The sequence below is a fragment of the Ctenopharyngodon idella genome, chromosome 17, assembly GCF_019924925.1.
Source record: "Ctenopharyngodon idella isolate HZGC_01 chromosome 17, HZGC01, whole genome shotgun sequence".
NCBI lineage: Eukaryota > Metazoa > Chordata > Actinopteri > Cypriniformes > Xenocyprididae > Ctenopharyngodon > Ctenopharyngodon idella.
Genome location: NC_067236.1, coordinates 15,112,537 through 15,134,323, shown reverse-complemented (window position 1 = coordinate 15,134,323; position 21,787 = coordinate 15,112,537). Strand labels below are relative to the sequence as shown.

At 37.9% G+C, this 21,787-nt stretch overlaps 1 protein-coding gene across 1 annotated transcript; it reads left to right on the top strand.

Moving 5' to 3' along the window:
- The first annotated feature begins 8,162 nt into the window (after positions 1–8,162).
- On the top strand, positions 8,163–21,508 carry entpd5a (ectonucleoside triphosphate diphosphohydrolase 5a). Its single transcript, XM_051869432.1, has 13 exons — positions 8,163–13,383; positions 14,156–14,235; positions 14,778–14,921; positions 15,391–15,466; positions 16,022–16,057; positions 16,189–16,277; positions 16,374–16,453; positions 16,558–16,619; positions 16,716–16,817; positions 17,897–18,040; positions 18,148–18,204; positions 19,492–19,607; positions 19,817–21,508. Exons 1-13 carry the CDS (start codon positions 13,101–13,103, stop codon positions 19,898–19,900), a joined length of 1,353 nt encoding a protein of 450 aa, XP_051725392.1. The 5' UTR covers positions 8,163–13,100; the 3' UTR covers positions 19,901–21,508.
- The last annotated feature ends 279 nt before the right edge of the window (positions 21,509–21,787 follow it).

The window sequence follows — 21,787 nt, the reverse complement described above, 5'->3', positions numbered from 1 at the left end:
ATAACATGCATTGGTGAATCCTGCAAAATAACAGAAATATATATTAAAGGGTTAGTTCAAAAATGAAAAAAAGGAAAATTATCCCATGATTTACTCACCCTCAAGTCATCCTAGGTGTATATGACTATCTTCTTTCATATGAACACAATCAAAGATATATTTAAAAACATCCTGCTCCTCCAAATTTTATAATGGTTGTGAAGGGTAAGAAAATTTTTGTATTTTTATCAGAAAAATATCCATATTTAAAACTGTATTAACTATAATAACTAGCTTCCGGCAGACAGCCATACGCATCGATTTGTGGCAGAAGAGTAACCTCTGACTCGACTCATGACGTCATGACGAACGCAGAAGCGCAGAGGATAGTGCAAAACAAAACACCGGTCACGAATTAGAAGTCTAAAACACTCATTTTTAAGGAGAAATGTCAGAGGATTTTGATATAAGAGAAGAGGAGCTTGAGTTTGTTGCACAGCCCTATTTGTTTAAACCGCGAGAGGCGTCTAAGCTTACCCTACTCCTACATCCAACATCATACATTATGTCAGGAGTTACTCAATTAACGCATGCCTACGGTTGTCCGCTAGAAGCTAGTTATTTGAATGTATAAAGTTTTAAGTATGGATATTTTTCTTACAAAAAATGCATTGCTTCGCTTCAAAAGGACTTTATTAACCCCCTTGGAGCTGTATGGATTATTTTTTATAATGGATGGATGAATGTTTTTGGGCTTCAAAATCTGCCCCTCCCCCTTCACAACCATTATAAAGCTTGGAGAAGCAAGGATATATTTAAATATATCTCCGTTTGTGTTCGTCTGAAAGAACATATATACACCTAGAATGGCTTTAGGGTGAGTAAATCATGGGATCATTTTAATTTGGGGGTGAACTATCCCTTTAAAAAAAGAAACAGTCAATTTTTGATTTAATGTTTACTAATGCCAGGCCACTGAGCTAAGAAAGACATTGTCGTATGCAAATCATACATCTTAATTACCCTGGGCACTGCGAAATGTGTCAGAGGCGAGACCAGATGACGCAAAATTGCCATGGAACTCCCACAAATTGCCTTTACATCCCACCAAGTTACAATTCTGGGGCACTGGGCTGGTCTTGGCTCTGCTTATGTCTGACTCATCTAATTGAATTAGGCTAACCTCAAGTGCTAGGTTTGGGGAAGCAGGTGGAGGATTGCCCCGTGGAAATACTCTAAATCTCCCTGGCAAGATGCTTCCACCCATTTTCACATAAGTGAACTAGATACTAGGTGTTTTGCTGACATGGCTTAGGTGAACTAATCATGTTAAACTAACATAGTTCTTAGTGGCTATGAAAAGCTAAACACAATGACATTTACTATCATAATCAAGCGCATGCCAGTGCTTCCCACACTGTGTTTGGAGAACAGTCCCATCCGGTCAAGGTAATCATTGGTTTAGGTGATGTATACTGTCTCCAAAGGGGAAAATATAGAATAGTCACAATAATAACCTTTTTTTTTTTTAAACATAGGTTATTTATTTTCATTTACTGTATGACAGTGCAGTTTGATGTGTAAAATTAGCCTGTAATTGGAAAGAGGGTAGAATCGTGGACTGTAAAATGCTAGCTGGGCGATCTTCGCTGCTTCCTTCTGTAAGCAAATTTCTATACAAAGACACCATTTTTGCAGTGTTTTTTTTTTTCTTAAAAAAAAACCACTCTTTTTTTTACTCGAGCTGCACTAGACTGTCTCCACAAGTTTATTTTTGAGAAGAGGTGTTCTGTCATAAATTATATGAAAGCTGAGTGGAAAGGGCTAAAATGATGTTACTATTACATGACATTTCTCTAAAAAAAATGAATGTTTCAAAGGTTGTTTTTGTTGTTCTTTGAGCCTCCCTGCTGTTGTGCATTACTAGAAATTAAGGCTACATTCACATTGTCAGTTTTTGGTACTGACAACCGCATTTACTTACAGGTGAGTCTTGAAATGTCCTGTTCACACTTACAGCGCATCTCAAATACTGTGTGAACAGGAGTCAAGCCTGTATTCTCTAACCTGTAACCAAGAAAGTGACCAAAGTAATATCAAAGATGGCGACATCCATTAAACTGAAAAGTCACCACTTTTTGACACGTCAAGAGTCCAATTGAGCCACGAGTTTATCCATCAAATCTTCATTAACCGACAGCAGCTTTTCTGTGTGGAGAGCGAGCAAAACCACACATGAAAACCCGCAACACATGTTAGACACTAGACGGGCGTTTGCACAGCGCAGAGTGACTCTCTGACACTGTATGGCATGATGGACAACTAGTTATCCAGTCCGGTTCCGTTCAGACAGCGCGGGTTTTCCGAGAATGTGGTTGTGATTCCTGAAAATAATTTACAGGTGTGAGTTCGGTTATGCCGAGTTCACACTGCAAGATTTTAGGCCCGATTTTCACTCGCCGACAAATGTCCGAAATCAGAGGCAAATCGGTGCTCGTTTATGTGAGTGACAATCATGCAGTGTGAATTATCAAAGACACTATCTGAGAGAATCGACGATGCGTCGCCGACGCCCATGAGATATTTGGCATGCTAAATATCTGGACCTGTCTGCAATTCAAAATCTGCTGTGTGAAATGTGTTCTGACTGGAAATGACATCGACCATGACCTACAGCCAATGAGAGAGCAAGATACAGGGCAGCGGGAAGTTCGGGGAGGAGACCCGTATCTCCCCAACCATTTTCTCTCCCATAATCTTTTTTTTCTTTTTCTCTTTTTTACTGCAAATTAGCGCACAGACTATTTGGATTGCAAGCTTCTTGCGGGCTAACATTTTTAATTGCAAAGTCCAGTCTTGCGCAAGTCTGTATTAAATTGATAGTTCACCCTGAAAATGAAATTAAGTAATAAATTACTCACCCTGGTGTTTTTCTACTGCCGTATGCCCTTCTTTCTTTTATGGATAGTTTTTTCACGCTATTGTTAATCTTGATTTCTTACAACTTGTGTGTGCTAACAGTCACGCGAACGCGCACGACGCTTAGCCGTGCACAGAAGACCAACGGCCAAGGTCAGGATTTTCATTAAACAATACATTAAATTTCATATCGTATACCCCCAGAACACTTACAATACACGTCGCATGGGATTGTTCTGTGATACTTTTTTTAAAAAAGCTTGATGCTGGTCGCCATTCATTTCAATTATATGTACAAGCGTGAACGGGACTTTTTTTTTTAATATATATGTGGTATATAAAAGAAAGGACATATGACATTAAACAATACCAGGGTGAGTAATTCATGACCTAATGTTCATTTTAGGGTGAATTATCTCTTTAAGGACTCAAATACAGGACTGACAACTAGCCTAAATATCATATTGACATTTATTTATTTACTGCTAATATGGAGAAGACCTTGAGGGTTTATTGCCCTCTGCCCATGCAGAACTTGCAGTAGCTTTTCTGTAGTCTTTATTTATGTAACTTCAAGCTCAATGACAGTGTGCATTAGTGCAGTGTCATCTAACAGTTAGTCATTACAGAAAATACGGAGTGTTCTTTCCTGTTCCAGAAGCAAAAACCTTAAAAAAAAATGTTTGAGAACATAACGTAACTCTACAAAGCCAGCACCGCAACCTAAAGGGTTACTGCACAAGTACAAAGTCTGACCTATGGCCTTTTCTTGTGATTCTGGGAAGAGAATACATAGTTCTTCAATAGCAAAATACTAGCTACTGATTCTATAATTAGAGACCTTTAATTCTGTCCTTTATATTTTATTGACCACATTTCATAAGCAACACTTAAAATTTCAGTTTAGAACTTTTACTGGAGTAAATTATGTTTCCGCTGACTAGATCATCAGTTTAATGACAAATACATCCTGTTTTTTGTTTTTCACTTTCCTTTTTTGTTCCTTGAACAATGTATAAATGGGAACAGGACTCTTTTTCAAAAAATCATTAACCTTGCAAAAATGTAAATGTGTGTGTGTGTGTGTGTGTGTATATATATATATATATATATATATATATATATATGTGTGTGTGTATGTGTATAATGAACAGATTGACAAATGTAACAGACATATTTGAAAAAGTTCAAAAAACAGAAAGAGATTGTGGTATATGATGTTATTTCATGAATGTCATTATTTTAAAAATGTTGCTTTCTTTGTAACAGGAAAAAAATGGGTCCCAGCTAAATAAATTAGTCAAGTAAAATCAAATTCAAAAAACATAAATCAGGCAGAATACCCATTAATATAGAAGAGTCAATGGTCTATACAATATAGCTAAATAATATTTTTTGTGAGTGTTTCTATGTGTGTGTTTTGGTTTGAAACACTGACACAAATTTAATCATAGCTGCCAATGTCTTAAGGTTTTGACCATACTGTCAAACTGAATTAGGAGATGAATCTCCACTTCAAAGGTCAATTATCCTGTGGTGGTATTTCATGCCTTTCTCTCTTCCTTTGCCTTTTTTAATTGCTGTCAAAAATGGCTAGGTCACAAGGGACACGGCTGGAAAAGCCTTGATGAAATAACAGTTTGGCTGACTGAATTTCACCCTGTTTTTAGTCACATGTCAGACCACTTCACTTGTAAAAAAAAAAAAAAAAAAAAAAAAAACAAAGAACAAAAGCAGACACTCACGTTCTGTCGTTTTGTTTCCATTAGCTAAGCCCTTTCTCAAGTGTTTTATCACATAACATTAAGGCCAAGGGGGGTGGGCCTGGAAATGACATCTGAGCCCACCACAACAATACATTTTCCAGGATTTTGCTACATTTGCAAATGTGAAATTTGTGTCTAAAAAGGTTTCTTTTTTTAAGGTTGTCCAGACCAAGCTTCTTGTTTTCTCTTTGCTGAACACTTATTGGGACCCATTTTACCAGAATTAAGTAAGGGATGGTAAATGGAAAACAGCTGTTAACCAAAACAGCACATTTTCAAACTTTAAAATAACAAGACAAGTGATGTGATGTTACATTTCTATTTAAGCTTCAATGAAAATCATTTGCAATGCATTTCATGATTGAAATACTGGGTTCATAAAATGTTTGCCTCAACATAATAATAAGGTTCAAGTTTTCTTTTGTAATTTGCCAGTTGCCACCACCAGCTCATTGGACACGTGAGGGACAAAAAACTTACACTTCGAATTAGACATCACACATAACGTGACATAGTGTTGTAGTCAAGACCACCTAAACCAAGACCAAGTCGAGACCAAGACTTTGGGGGTTTGAGACCAAGACAAGACCAAGGCGAGTCGAGACCGAGTCAAGACCAAGACCAGACTAGATGCCTGAGAAATGTCTTATTTTTAATCAATAATTACTATTAGAATAATAAGACACTATATAGAGCTGTTACCAATCAATTTAAATCACTAACAAGAAAATTAATCTTTACACAGCAGAGGTGGAACAGAAGTAGCATCTGAATTGGTACAATTACAAATGCATAAATAATGTTGAGATTAATGTTTTAAAAATAAAATTTTGTTTATTGAACATTTCTAAAAAAATCACTGTCATGTTTGAAATTGTGCTCATATTTGTGAAAACAACCCTCTTTCTTGTGATATTGCTTAATTATATCATATGTTATAATATATCAAGATCTTATACAAGTACTTTTTTGCAATCATATCTTGAATTTTGTGGGCATTTGTATTAATTTTGGTGACATTTTTGACACAATTCCTTGTTGATTTCTGACCCGGCACAACAGTAACAAAATGAATGAAATTAGAAAAAAGTTGTTGATTGCATTTGAAGCAGGACGTTTTACATCCAATCAAATTAATGATGTTAACAAAGAAATCAGACAATGCAATGGCAACTTAGCGATATCCCCGCAGTTGTGGTCCTTACCAGTCTTGAAATAAAATCCCGAGTCCTTTTAGTCTGAGACCAAGACAAGACCGAGACCAAGACAAGACCAAGACTTTCAAAAAATGGTCTTAAGACCGGTCTCAAGTACTACAACACTAACGTGACATTCTAAAATTCATGTTCGTAATGTAGTTCACTGTTGGCAAAGAAACCGTCACTGAACATTCATGCTGAAATGCAGATGAAGATAAAGCAAACGGAACAGGGAGTCACCAGTAAATGACTAGGTGACTCCTGGGTCTAGAAATGTAAATGTTGTGTTTACATCTAATAATACCCATTTATTTCATTTGGCAGTTTCACTTGCAGTGCTAATTTATACTTTCTATTGTCTTTGTGTTAGATACTAAAACAAAACAGAACTTTAAAAGGTTAGTTCACCCTCATGTTGTTCCAAACCCGTAAGAATTTCGTTCATCTTTGGAACGCAACTGAAGATCTTTTTGTTGAAATCTGAGAGCTTTCTATCCCTCCATAGACAGCTACACAACTACCACTTTGATGCTTTAAAAAGTTCATAAAGACATCGTAAAACTAATCCATATGAATTGAGTGGTTTAGTCCAAATTTTCTGAACAGACTCGGATCGCTTTATATGATGAACAGATTTAATTTAGGCTTTTATTCACATATAAACATTGATTAGCGAATCATTGTTCTCGCGCATCATTCAGGTTCGGTTGAGCTTCTGTTTATGTTCACTGATCAAGGTTTATAAATAAAAGCCTAAATTAAATCTGTTCATCATAAAAAGTGATTGAGTCTCTTTAGAAAATTTGGACTAAACCACTTAATTCATATGGATTATTTTTTATGATCTCTTTGAACTATTTGAAGTGTCAAAGTTTCAGTTGCAAAGGCTAAGTCTATGGTGGGACAGAAATCTCTTAGATTTCATCAAAGATATCTTAATTTGCGTTCCGAAGGTGAACGAAAGTCTTAAGAGTTTGGAACGACATGAGGGTGAGTAATTAAAGACAGAATTTTCATTTTTGGGTGAACTACCCCTTTAAATGCCTTTTTTTTTTTTTCATTATATACAACCCGAATTCCGGAAATGTTGGGACATTTTTTAAATTTGAATAAAATGAAAACTAAAAGACTTAAATCACATGAGCCAATATTTTATTCACAATAGAACATAGATAACATAACAAATGTTTAAATGGAAAAATTTTACACTTTTATCCACTAAATGAACTAATTTCAAATTTGATGCCTGCTACAGGTCTCTAAAAAGTTGGCACAGGGGCAACAAATGGCTGAAAAAGCAAGAAATTTTGAAAAGATTCAGCTGGGAGAACATCTAGCAACTAATTAAGTCAATTAATATCAGGTCTGTAACATAATTAGCTATAAAAGGGATGTCTTAGAGAGGCAGAGTCTCTCAGAAGTAAAGATGGGCAGAGGCTCTCCAATCTGTGAAAGAGTGTGTAAAAAGATTGTGGAATACTTTAAAAACCATGTTCCTCAATGTCAAACTGCAAAGTCTTTGCAAATCTCATCATCTACAGTGCATAACATCATCAAAAGATTCAGAGAAACTGGAGAAATCTCTGTGCGTAAGTGACAAGGCCAAAGACCTTTATTGGATGTCTGTGGTCTTCGGGCCCTCAGACGACACTGCATCACTCATCGGCATGATTGTATCAATGACATTACTAAATGGGCCCAGGAATACTGGCAGATGCCAGTCCTCCGGGCTAAAGAGGAGGGAGACCTTCCAGCGTGTTATCAGCGTTCAGTTCAAAAGCCAGCATCTCTGATGGTATGGGGGTGCATAAGTGCATACGGTATGGGCAGCTTGCATGTTTTGGAAGGCACTATGAATGCTGAAAGGTATATAAAGGTTTTAGAAGGCCTTGTGTATTTCAGCAGGACAATGCAAAACCACATACTGCAGCTATTACAACAGCATGGCTTCGTTGTAGAAGAGTCCGGGTGCTGAATTGGCCAGTCTGCAGTCCAGATCTTTCACCTATAGAGAACATTTGGCGCATTATTAAACGAAAAATAGGTCAAAGATGACCACGAACTCTTCAAAGCAGGAAACCTATATCAGGCAAGAATGGGACCAAATTCCAAAACTCCAGAAACTCATTACCTCGATGCCCAGACGTCTTCAAAATGTTTTGAAAAGAAGAGGAAATGCTACACCATGTTAAACATGCCCCCGTCCCAACTATTTTAAGACCTGTAGCAGGCATCAAATTTGAAATGAGCTCATTTTATGCATAAAATTATAAAATTTCTCAGTTTAAACATTTATGTTACAAAGTCTTTTAGTTTTCATTTTATTGAAATTTAAAAAAACATCCCAACATTTCCAGAATTCGGGTTGTAGACACTTTATATAATCTTATCGCTCTACACATTAAACCAGACAGCGGTATTGTTCAAAATCACAGAGCAATTAAATGATATTCTATTGAAACATACTGTATAGTGGCCGCATCAGTTTAACATTTTTGCTGGGAACAGTGACAGGATGTCACATGTACAAGCAACTCAATAAAAACTCCATATAGCTGTTTCATGTGTGATGCGAAGACTGTAGCAATTTTGTAATTATGGACATGTGGGTCTACAAGATTCTTTGGTCTCATTATTTTTTAGATGTGTTTTAAGATTTTACTATGACAAATGCTACATCTCTGAGTTTAATTTGATGGTATAAACAAATATATCCATGCAAGTGGAATATAAACAGGCATAATTACATACTATATCTATAGGAAAAAACATGCAAGTTCCACATGAAAATTTTCAGTGTGTATCATAACATATTCAGAGACACAGTTTTGGAGAAGCTGCAAGTTGCAGTACAACATGGCGACATTAGCTTTGTTGAGGTTACTTCATATTTGAATGACTTTCGAATGTAGTTTATTTTGAATATACTGTAGAAAGAAGGTCATTTGTGTTCATCTATTGTGGTGACTTTTGTACCTTGACAGGCAGTTTTAGAAGTAATTATATTTCATTGTAGTTCACTGATTTATTTCTTTGCTGACAGTGCTGCTTAGTCTTTAGATAGAAACTTATTTTGATATTCATGGCTGTGATTAAGAGAGATTGGTTGCCATCACCCTATGATTTCCTGTGGGGACTCGTGTATAAAAAAGGGGGTCAGAGAATGGTCGGTACTCTCTGTTGTTTGCGACACCAGGGTGTAGTCTTCAGAAACCAAAGAACTGTGGGGTGAGCGGTAACCGAAGCTGCATAAGGTTATGTAAGCAAAAGGGGTTCACTTCCAGTTCTTCTAGATGAGAGCAACTTCAGCAAGTGATTGACATGCCATTCAGCCACCAAACAAATTTAAGATATAAGCCAGTATTACATAAGACGTGGAGAAGCCACAAAACTTAAACAAAATTGCAGTTGACTTAGCAGATTCTCAGGGGCCAAGCCTCTAAAAAACAATGTAAACTTAGCACAGAATCATTTCGAATCCATCCAACAGCACCACCCTCACATTGCATGCCTTGTACTCAACTTAGTTGCCGGCTTCCCAGCCGGTCATTTCTGTTCCGTTTTTTGATGAAGCTGGAATGTATCCATAAAACATTCCACAAGCAGAAAAAGGCAAAAGAACATATGTCAAAATGTCAGGGTGTAGCTACTGTAACCTTATGGCGGCTCATGGATTTTATATGTTGTTGGGCAACTAAATTTAAAGATAATTGCTATGACAGAGATGAAAGCAGAGACACCCCCTCCCCCACCCCCATATACAAATATCCATAAACATTTTCAAGTTGTCATTATCATCAAATCTGTAATTACAAGAATTGGTTTCTTCATTAAGATATGGCCAGGACACCTGTAAAAATGACATTCCTGTGGCACATTATTTAATGTACGATTTATTTACAAAGTACATAGCACATAAAAGTAGATCCACTTGTCCATTAAGATCACTTTAAAAAAACATCAACATTTGCATCTGATGAAGTGTGAAAGTTTTTACATTTGTTGGTTAACTTCCTCGAGAAATTATGAGCATCCCAACCAACCCAACACAGCAACAATGGCTCAACCAATTGCGCGAGATTGGGGTGGGGCTATCTGTTTATACAACCAATAAAAGATGGTGGAGTGTTTGATTATATTATATTGATTTAAATGCAATTTTGTTTGGTGACACTAGGGGCGCACAAACCACGCATGTCACGTTTCACTTGTCAGCTATGCGTTAATGCAAGAACTTGTCTATTCACAATATGAGAATATAATAATTAATAAAAATTGAAAACTATTTGAAGTGAAAGATGGGTGTTTTGATCACTAAATAAAAGAAATTAAATTTACATGTACATTCTATACTAGATCTTGCGTGAACATGTGACTTGCAAATACACACAGGAGGGATTTTTTTACCAAAACTGATTGGAGAAATTGGTAAATGATCAATGAAGTACATGGAATTTTTGCTAACACTCGAGTGCTTTAGTAAGTGTAAAAGTGTACTGCCATTGTGTTGAAATTACCCAACATTCTTTGAATGATCTAATTTTGTGTTTTGTAGAAGAATTAATAGGTGAGGTTGAGTAGGCCTAATTATGACTTTATTTTTGGGTGAACTATTACTTTAAAAAGCAATGCATATTGCATAATGAATAACACATTCAGTCCATCTGCGCATGATCAAACCTCACAATTTTGTTGTCATATTTTTGTTTTATGCACTATAAATAATGTAGATTAAAGGATGCATTGCACATTCTACTGGGCTGGCAAAGAATTCTTTCAAATTATAATTGTTTCGTTGTGGCGAAACATGTTTCAGCCAACATTGCATCCAACAATGGTTTTGAATGTGTCAGGCTTTGGTGCTCATCGTGGCTTATTTTTATTACATCAGTTAAACAATGTACTGTAATTGCCCTGCTTTATGCCATAAACACTGTTTATGATGTATTGTGATAATTCCATGGATGTACAAACTGCCTTGTCAGTAATTTTCTCAGTTATGTGTGAACATAAGTGCTAATTTAGAGACCAAAATAAAAAATATCTGAGGGTGTGCTTAACTGCATCTGTAACATAATCAGCATAATGTACAGTGCCATATAGACCTGTCCATCCTGAATGAGAGGAATTCTCGTGAAGCATTGCAGCCTGCATATAATGATCTTTTGCATGAGAGTGAGTAATTTTTATGACACTTACAAGCCAGCAACCTATTAAATTAGCTCATAGATGCACTATACTGTTGCTATGGCATGGTTGAAAGTGTTCTCTTAACTTGTCAGAAGTCAATATGAGGGCCTGCACATGCATGCTTGGCACGGGAGAAAAGACCATTATGGGGTACCGCAGTTTGAAAAAAGAATAAAAAGAGGAAAGAAAGTGTAATATTTTTAGTTCCAAATTACAACGTTGTAACTGTTGCTTTGCTCAGCCGACTGTCCGTGGACTGGAATGGCATGATGGGAGCGCAGCCACTGCCAAACTCCACCCAGGTCCCCTCCCTCCTTCCCACTGCCCTCTCCGTGCTTCTCATCTCCCCTCTAGGCACTAAAATCGCACTAAAACCTGGCTCCACCGCCCCTTATTTCTGCTTTTCCCTGTCCCTCAGCTTGGTCTCACCGGCAGTGGCAGTGAAAGCCACTCTTAACTCGAGGTGCGGTGAACCACTTTCATTAGTTGCAAGTGAAAGAGAAAAAGACATGTCATCGTAATGGAACCCTTCCGTCGGGCGTGAATTTTTGAGGATTGCACAACAATTCATCTAAGCAAACCTCCTTGATGTGACACCAAGGTTCACAGAGTGGAGAAAACTCCTCTATAACCATTCTGTTCAGGTCATATGAGGTTTTCAATGGCGTCTGCTCCTGCATACAAGATTTGATCACGTTACATGCTTTTTGTCTGTCAAAACCAATAAAGAAGAAGCGTTGCAAAACTTCCACCTAACGCAATCACTCATATGCTTTCTCTCTGTATAATCCTAAAATATGTTCTTGCCTAGCTAAAAGTCTTTGCAAGGAGATTTAAAAAACAAAGTTTTAAAAACAAATGTAGTCAATTTAGTCATTTACCTGGAAACGGTGAAGTGTTTTGAGTCTGAAGTTTGACCCTAAGTGTCCTGGGTACATGATCTTCCACTACTCTGTGGGCACTGAAAGTACACAGACACAGAAGTTTGCCATCTGCCGTGCCAAAATACCTGGCAACTGATGTGAAAACAACACAAGAATCATTTGTCTACCCTATGTTTGAGCTCTGAAGTTTAATGATAATTATGCCATTTTATATCCTTGCCACAAGCTCCTACAATAAATTAGATAATGTCTACATCTCTTTACACCTCTTTTAAAGCAAGCAAAGGAGGGAAAAGCCCTATTTTAGAAATTACGAGACAAATAACTCAAATTAACTACATGTAACAGAGAATCTCAAGATCCCAGTTAAATGGTTGTTTAAGATTCTTTAGAAGCCAGTTCATGATATAACTACTATTCTTGGAAAGGAAACTGGCTTGCAGCAATTGGAAGTCTGCATGAGTAGGTTTAAATGCTTGTTAGGAGAAAGAAAAAGTGGTGAAGTAACAAGACTGGCTGTAAGTAGAAAGTAAAGCTGTAAGTTTTAATTAAGTACACCCATAAAATGTATTTTTAAACCAATGCATTTACTCCTAGCAATCCAACTGGTTTTGAAGTCTTAATATATACTCTCTTTTGTTCTTCTGAAGACATTTTAGCAGCATCTAAGCCACTTCAGATGATGGGGGAGGGTATGAGAGGGTATTGCCAATTTGAACGCCTTGCATGTAATTGACGAGAAAGAAATGGCACTCTTTAGCAGGTATTCCATGTCCATTTTTATAAGTAAGGGGAGGGGATGGTGGAGGATGGATTTCAGAGGGCTTGCTATGAAGAGCCTCAGGATTGGTGGATGGCGTTGTTTGGCATGGCCCCCTGCCAAGCACTTATGTCTTTATATACTGTAAACAGATGACCGACCAGTCCCGAGTGTGTCTCTGTGTTCACCCTCTCTTTCTGGCTCTCTCCATCTTCTCTTTCTTCCCTTCTTCATCTTTTCTGTAGACATTCGCTGCATCTGTACACCCTCAAGACTTTCTCTCAACAAGATCGGGCAAAAACAGCAAACACATCCTCCTCCATAAAAACTCTTGAGTCACTTTTCGAGAAACCGCCAGTCAAGCCTTCAGCTGTTTGTAGTGTCGGCGTGGGAGAAAGAAACCATGTCTCAGCAGATGTTGCTCTTGACGGTGGTGTCCATGTGGCTTTTTGCCGGGTACTTTCTGGCAGAGGCAACATATTTGAACCACCATATGTACAACCGCTACCGTGCGTTCAATCACCATGCCAACATGGACAATCAGCTTCCTCCAGAGGTACCTGTGGTGAAAGAAGCAGTGGCCCCTCGCCCGGTCAACTTCAGTCGCACCTTTTATGGGATCATGTTTGATGCTGGCAGCACCGGCACCCGTATCCACATTTACAGGTTCATTCAAAAAGACCCAGGTAAGTCTCTCCATGTCCTTTCTTCATATCCCATTTTTGCACACTAAATGAGCTCTGCAGATCCCCGGGTTACTTACTTGCTCCTCTTGTAGCTAGAATGTCAATATTTTCCTCTCCAGATGTGTTGCTCTGATGGTCCTGACTCACATCCATGCTTCGGTGTAGCTTAGACCATGAACTCAGAATGATCTTGAAGAGTCCCGCCTTGCACACTCTGTGAACGGCTGCCCTCTTCGCCTCTCTCTCTCTCTTGATTTCTTTCTAACTGCATCCCTCTCAGGAGCCTGTGGCTCATAGCACGTCTGCTTACTGTGTCTGTGTTTGCCGTGGTTCATTCGTTGCATGGTGTGAAGGCAAACAGAAACACAGGGGTGGGAAGAGGAAAGAGGGATGGAGAAATAAGCAGCTGGGTAATAAGCAGCTGCAGTTTCATTTAATAAATTGCAACCCTGAGCAATATGTTAAAGATTATGCGTTTGAGCTGATAATGCAGTAATCGGTTCCCTAGAATACACATCAAATGGAGACATGGCATCACTTCTGATGAGGTAAACTCTGAGCCTTGAGAAACTCTTAATTTGCCTGTCTGGAAAAATCTTGGTGGTCGCCATTTGTGGTAAACATACAATAACCAAATGTCTCTGTTCATGCACAATAACCTTTTAAGAGATGGAGTCAAGTTGCCCGCAGTCCATCGCTAATGTGCACCTTCTAATAGCATACGTCTTCAATTGTCCCCTCTGACATTTCTGTCTGTCTCTGTGTCCCACAGTGGAGCTTCCAGTGCTTGACAATGAGATGTACCATGCCGTGAAGCCCGGACTGTCAGCGTATGCGGATATGCCTGAAGTGGTAAGCCACTAACTTTCTTATAACATCAGGGAACATGTTATTTCTATTACATTCTAATGGCTTTGACTTTTTCCAGTCTCGTCTGTGCAGTGCAGATGGAGAAAGCATATATTTTTCCTTTTTTTGATATTTCCACTGAAGATAACATGAAAAATTCTGCACTCAGCACTATGGAATTATAGACTGTGCAATGATTCTTTACTTAATTTCTGACCAGACAGTAATTTCTGTTTTTTTGCATATGTACTTTTAAAGTTTGCAGATATTCTAATGAAAAAAAAACATTTTACTTTATGCCAGTATTCTACTGATGGGTTTTCTTCCCATCCTCAACTATGTAGCCACGAGCCAAGGACATTGAAATGGTTAACAATTCTGCTCTCCATTGAAAGACCTTGTTGCTGGTAGACAAAAAAGATGCCAGTTCAGCTGTTTATAGATAATACTATTGTTACAGGACAGGGCTAGGATGGTTCCTTTGAGTTCACTTTGAGGAATCGTGGTGCATTTGCAATAATATGTGCATATTTTTCATATGCTAGGGTGGAGAAACCATTAGGCAGCTGCTAAAGGTGGCAAAGAAGACGATTCCCAAAGAGCAATGGATACAGACACCTGTGGTTCTGAAAGCCACTGCCGGCTTGCGCCTACTACCTCAAGAAAAAGCCAAAGCCCTGTTGGATGAGGTAAGGCTTTCTCTCTTTCCCAGACAATTTGGTAGAGAAACCAACCATCCCAAAGCGATGCAAACCACGTTGTGTGCGAGACAGAGAGAAAGAAAGACAGGAAACGTAAGAGAGAAGAGAAACCAATACTGTGCTAAAGCAGCTGTTCTGAGGCTGTCTGGAGTTAAAGGGACCCAAATGCCTTTTGAATTATCATATTCAACTCCACCACACCAGCCACACTTGTGGTTTCTAGCTTGCCCAGTTTCAGACAATTTTGCCCAAGATTGATTCAGTGCACTTCCCGTTGACTCCAGATAAAAAGAGCCGGCTTGAATTTTTATGTTGTAACAACCAAATGGTTTCTTTCTTTTTTATGGTGTACATTACAGAGGAACACATGAGTCATGAACTCTGATAGTTCATTACATTGTAGAGCTGAAATTGTACATGATGCTTAATACATGTAAACTCTGGTTTGTGTCCATAGGTCAAAGAAATTTTTGATGACTCCCCTTTCTTTGTGCCAAACAACAGTGTCACCATAATGAATGGCACCAATGAAGGTACTATAACATTCCTCTCTTTAACCTGTCCCAGATAATTAAACCCATGATGCAATGCACAGATTTTGAAACATCCCTTTTACCCCAGCTTTGCTGTGTCTGTTATTGTGATAGTGACTTGAGTATTTAATATAGCTGTCTGGATTAAACCTTGTCTGGAAGCCTCCTACGCTCAATATAAAATAATCCTCCACATTTTTTAATTTAAGTTGACATTCGTTTCATGCAAACTCAGACATTCACGTACTTGTCCTGTGGTTTTATGAGGTGTGACTAATTTCACATCTCAGACATGTTTAATTACCTGGGCTGGTCTTTGATGGCCCCAATATAAGATGTATACTTTCTATGAAGACATTCGTCTACACCTTAATGATAAAATGTGCAGTATTGTATATATTGAATATGTCAAAAACCACTTGCAGGTGTCAGAGTTATCAAAAGGTTTCAAATGTTAAATGTGGTGACTGGTGTTTACCATATTATTTAGAGTTGAAACTTGATATTTAGTATTCAAATTCTGCATCTCAACAGCATGAATTCTCTCTCTTACAGGGGTCTTGGCATGGGTTACAGTAAACTTTCTCACAGGTAAAGTATTGCTAAAAAAAGTAAAGAATTTAGTTTAACCTAAGAATCAACAACTTTCAAAATACTTTTACATGTTTTTCATGGATTTGAATGACTGGTATTAATACTGATATTATACCTTTGTATTGCAGGTCATTTGTATGCTAAAACAAGGAAAACAGTTGGGATCCTGGATTTGGGTGGAGGTTCAACTCAGATTACTTTCCTTCCTAAGTTAAAGGTATGATGATAAGACAAAAGTTGACATACTGGCTAGTATGTTTAAGTAGTTTCTCACACTGACACTGTCTTACATTGACACTATTCTCTTTCACAGAAAACTGTGCTGACTGCTCCTCCAGACTACATTGCCAAAATCAATATGTTCAACAGCACTTATGCACTGTATACTCACAGGTCAGATAACTTGATGAAACAACAGTTATTTGTCCCTTTTCAGACAAAGACCAACAATATGCAACAATATGCCATCATAATTTTTACTCTTTTCCCAATTGCAGTTACCTTGGAAATGGACTAATTGCTGGCAGACTGGCAACTCTTGGTGCTCTTGGTGCTGATGGTAATGATTAATAAAATGTTTTTTTTATTATTATTTGTTTACTTTATGTTTTATAATTGATGATTATTATATTTTCTCACAATGTTCAACCTTCAGGTCTGGACTGGAAAGTTTTCAGAAGTTCTTGTTTGCCCAAAAAATTCAGAGAAGACTGGAGCTTTGGTGGACTCACCTACAAAGTCAGTGGGACCCCAGATGGTGAGTGACCTCAGAATATAATAGATTGAAATCAGAATGAAGACTACTTTTCAGATTCAATCATTTTCAATAGATAAAGTCTTTCAATAGATTTCTAGTCCTTCATTTTTTTGTTTAATATCCTGTTTCACACAAAAATGTCACACCATTTACAGCTACAATAAAACAGACTTTGAAATTAATTTGATTTTACTTCAGTTAACTTCTCAGGGCTTTTCCTCTATATTTACTGTCATTTCTGGCTCCAGAGAAATACTAAAATGAACATTGTATTTAAGCAGAGAGAAAATAGTCAGTTCACACAACACTGTTGATTCAACACTCTCTCACAGGCATATAAAAGAGAAACTAGTTTAGTTATGGGCTTGGCATTTAGCCTACCCCTTTCTCCCATTAGCGATGTTGTGGTGCAGTCCATATGGTAGACCTGACCAACCAGTTAGCTCCAGGTCATATGAAAGCTGCCTATTTGGTACTTCCTGTGAGAAAATCTTTCCCTGAAGAATTTGTGGCAAACCCTCAAACTGACCTCATTATGTTGTCAGGAGGTATTCTCCTTGAAATGATACTCTCCTTGAACTCCCCATTCAAGATACCTCAGATATTTTGCTTTCCTCCCAAAGACTAGTAGTTTCTTAAATATATATACAGTGGCATGGGCATCAAGCACCAAGGTTAGGTTAGTCTCAGCCTCACAACCATGGACTGAACCACACAGTATCATTGATGTATGTTTCTACACAGATTCAGGGTGTCCAAATGAAGCGAAGTTGTGTTTACAAGGTATATACATATATATATATGGGACAGACACTGCTGATCTACCCTACAAACAAAAAAAATCTGTGATTGGATGTTTCACATGTCTGTCAGACTGACTTTTGCTGTCTAAATGGTGCAGAAAAAACTGCAAAGTGGACCACCAGACTTTACACTTTGACTTTATAGTCAAAAGTCTGGCTATGTGAGATAGGACAAAGTTAGGTTTAAGATAAAGGGCAGTGAAGTAAAACTGCTGCAATTTCTTTATAAGATCTCAATAACAGGAGTATAAATACATTTGGTCCTTTATTTTTCAGGTTACGCTGGGTACAAGTTGTGCTACCAAGAGGTGATGCGGGTGGTGAAAGGGATTGTGCACCAGCCCTTTGAGGTCAAGGGAAGCAGCATCTTCTATGCCTTCTCCTATTACTTTGACAGAGCTGTGGAGTCTGGTCTCATTGGTGAGTGGGATTACATTAGAGATAAGAGTCAATGCTACGGAATGTCTACAAATGCATCATTTTTAAAAAATTATGCTGAACAAACATGTATCGTCTTAATCTTTCAGATGGATCTCGTGGTGGTACTGTGGAAGTCAGGGATTTCAAAAAGAGAGCCAAAGAAGGTAAGACTTTGGACATTCTCCCAATCTCCAAAGAACACTTGGGTCAAAGTCCTGCCGCACACATTGCACAAACATAAACCCTTGGTGCTTATTTGCATTTGAGGTTCTCGACAATCACACTGGCTTCACAAAATGATAGCTCTGCCACCACATAAACATAGGTTGCGCCTCTCCCACACAAATACTTTTGCCTGCGTGTGTTCACCTTCTTTTGTAACTCTCCAACCCGCTATCTCAGCTTTTCCATGCCCTTTGAGTAGAGGATTATGTTATGAGTTCTTTTACAGAATGTGACGCATACGTCAATTTGAGACCTGAAACTGATTCATGAAATATGGCTCACTCGGTAGATTGTGTCAAATGGTAAATGTCCGCAGAGAAGATTTATCACTAGGAGGAATGAGTTGGCATCTTATGTAAGGCTTTTATTTGTACACTGACACTGTCGCATGGTCTCGATGAACCACATTTGGCACGTTAGTTATCCTAATGGCAGCAGCCCTGTGGGTACTCCCTCCTCCCTGACCATGAACACCTAATGCCCAATATCTAACTGGAGAAAGGCAGGACTTAATGTCACATCCCGTGTGGGAACACTTGGTATTGCTCGGCCCCCCTTGTGGTTTGGAGCACGATCAGCAAATGTGTAGGACCTAGGGTATGAAATTATACTTTTGTACTTTCCTCCTGTACTTCCCAAACTTTCACAAATCACCTTGTCAGCTGGAGGAAAAACAAAACATTGGGAAGACCCGTTTCACAAAGATGTGCCAGACGGTTGTAGCAAACATAGTGCTGGTGCCTCAGTGTCTTACGTAATTTTCCCCAGACTCTGACACACTGTAGCCTGACAATCAACTGTCTGTCCTCACTAGATAGTGTATACACAATGCTTATCTCATGCGCAACGTAGGAGTCTTTTAATCTTGTCTTCATGTATTTTTATTGCCCAATTCTGTACTCACAGAGTTACAAAATGTTTACATTTTCTGAAGAAAATGTGAATGCTGCTTGTCCGTGCAAAACTCATTGCCTTGTGGTTGTTTTCAAAGTAGTTCTTAGTGCTAGGGTGTTCTGGGTGGTTGACACCACTTTCCTCAACAAGCCACCCAATTTGAGGTATAACTCATGTCTGTTGCACAAACCGTGTGGGATGAGAAATGCGTCAAGGTTTAATACTAAGGCTTAAGGGTTTGTTCAAATCCTTAACTCTTAAGTATGAGCAATAGTAGGAGCTTCCCATAGCAAGCACCACTAATTATAGTTCTTTTCTTTTTCTTAATCAAGTGTGCAACAAGATGACTAAATACCGCCCGATCAGCCCATTCTTGTGCATGGACATGACCTACATCACGTGCCTACTGAAAGAGGGATTCGGCTTCAAGGATAGCACTGTTCTGCAGGTGAGTCTGAAATATTAAAACAACATGTGAAACTCCTGTGAAACGTGAAAAAAATTTGCAGGAGATCCAAAATTGGTCTCAAACCTGTTTACTAATTTTGTGTACACTTTTGAGTGTACATAATTAAATTGCCAAGAGCCTAAATTAACATTGCTCGGTCGCACAATTTAGGCCATTTTTAGTCAGACTAATGATCTTTTTCTTCACAGCTTACCAAAAAGGTGAATAACGTGGAGACAAGCTGGGCACTCGGCGCCATCTTCGATCATTTCCACAATCTCAACATTCATTAAATCCTGCAGTCTTGTGGATACTAGCACAGGGGGCAAGCAGGTGGAAATCTCACCTGGTCAAGCAGTCTCCCCCCTTCCTCCTCCCCTATAACTCCAAAGTGAGTTTCAGATCTGTCCTGCACTGCAGCCCTGTATCACAACGCTCTCCTCCCTCACCAACTAAACAACCAGAGAACTGTTCACAAAGAAATCACTATATTTTTGTAAAGATGGCCAGGCCAGTCTGCTATTTCTACTGTATGTTTACATTTTTTTTTTTCCAGTTGTCATCTCAGACCCATTCAAAGCTCTTGATTCATGCTGTTGTGCAGGATATTGTGCAGTAGGAAAAAAACTTTGTGTTGAGTAGTGTATCTTCCGTAGCTTCTTCTACAGTATTCTGTTATTAGTAGTGCTTGCACAGTAGTGTAGTGCTGTTTTAGGTTATGGTGAATTATATTGAAATTTCCATATAATGCCTCTTCATCTAGCACGTAACACTTTAACGTAGCTGGTAGAGCTACAGCCATTGGTCTATGTTTTAGAAAGTTGTTTGGGATCAGCAGCTTAAACTGGGGATGACTGGACAGGAATAGGGATTAGAACAAATATAGTCACTTTACATGGGCACATGAATGCTGTTTTACATATAAATGAAAAATGCTTGTATTTACACATATCTGTTTGAATGGTAAGTTGTTTGAGTCAAAGTGGAACATTTTCTGATAGATAATGTTTTCCGTGAAATTCTATAGGTGCTTTTTTGAAACCAAGACCTAACCAGGCATGGTTTTTAACACTGAATGGCATGCAGTTTAATACACTTGCACTGCAGCCATTATCAAATATAGGTATCCTATAAATACTCAAATAACTACTGGTCAGAGGTTATTAAAGTAGATTACATTACTGTATTTAATATGGTTATTTTTACAACAACATGCAAACAGAGTTTTGAGGACCTTCAACCTCATTTATGTCTTTAAACTTGGGTTAGTTATTGTGGATGGTTTTAAGTAGTTTTAGGGGGTCATTATGTGGAACAGTGTTAAAACATTCCTGTTGTGTGTATGCAGATGCTCAGGTGTAATTGGGCAGAATCAGGTCAGATTTTGTGTTAAACATGACAGGTGCATATTGCTGACAGATTTAGGATCAGTGTCAGAAAGCAACAGCCTTTGCTCACTTGGCAGTATCATGTTAAGTGTGTTTTGTGAATTATTGTACAAATATTTATTACATGGATACTTGCTGAATATGCAGTATGGCGTTGTTGCATTTCTTGTTAATCCATCAGCTTCTTTAAAGCAGCTTCAGTATATCTTTATATGTAGTTTTTCTATGACTGTATATATACATCAGTAATGTAACTTTTTTTTTTTTTACCAATTGTGTTCAATGTATGACATGAAATTATCATGTAATGCTTTGCCATTATTAGAGGTATTCTCTACAGCAAATGCTATAAATATGCTTTCCAATTCAGTGTTGTGTATGAAGTGATATTGTACATGTATGAATAAAATATAAATAAAAAATCTTGTTGAAATAAACAGGACTCAAGATAAAATACATTAACTTGCAATCTTATCAATTCTCCTTTATAAATTCAACTTGAGGTAATCTTGAACTATATATTCAACATTTGAAGTGGATCAAAAATGTTCATCAAAGTTGTCCTAAGGACTAAGTTGTCCTAGAAGAAGGTTTTAGGACAACTTTGATGAAATGTTTTGATCCACTTCAAATGCTGACTACTGTATATTCTCTATTATTCTCTCAAACGGTGTAAAATAAAGCAGGAATAATCGCTGTAATGGAAAGAAATAATTTCTAATTAAAAAAAATACTGATGTTCGTGTGTGTCAGAAACTACTAAACACGAAACAGAGATTATAGTTGCTTACC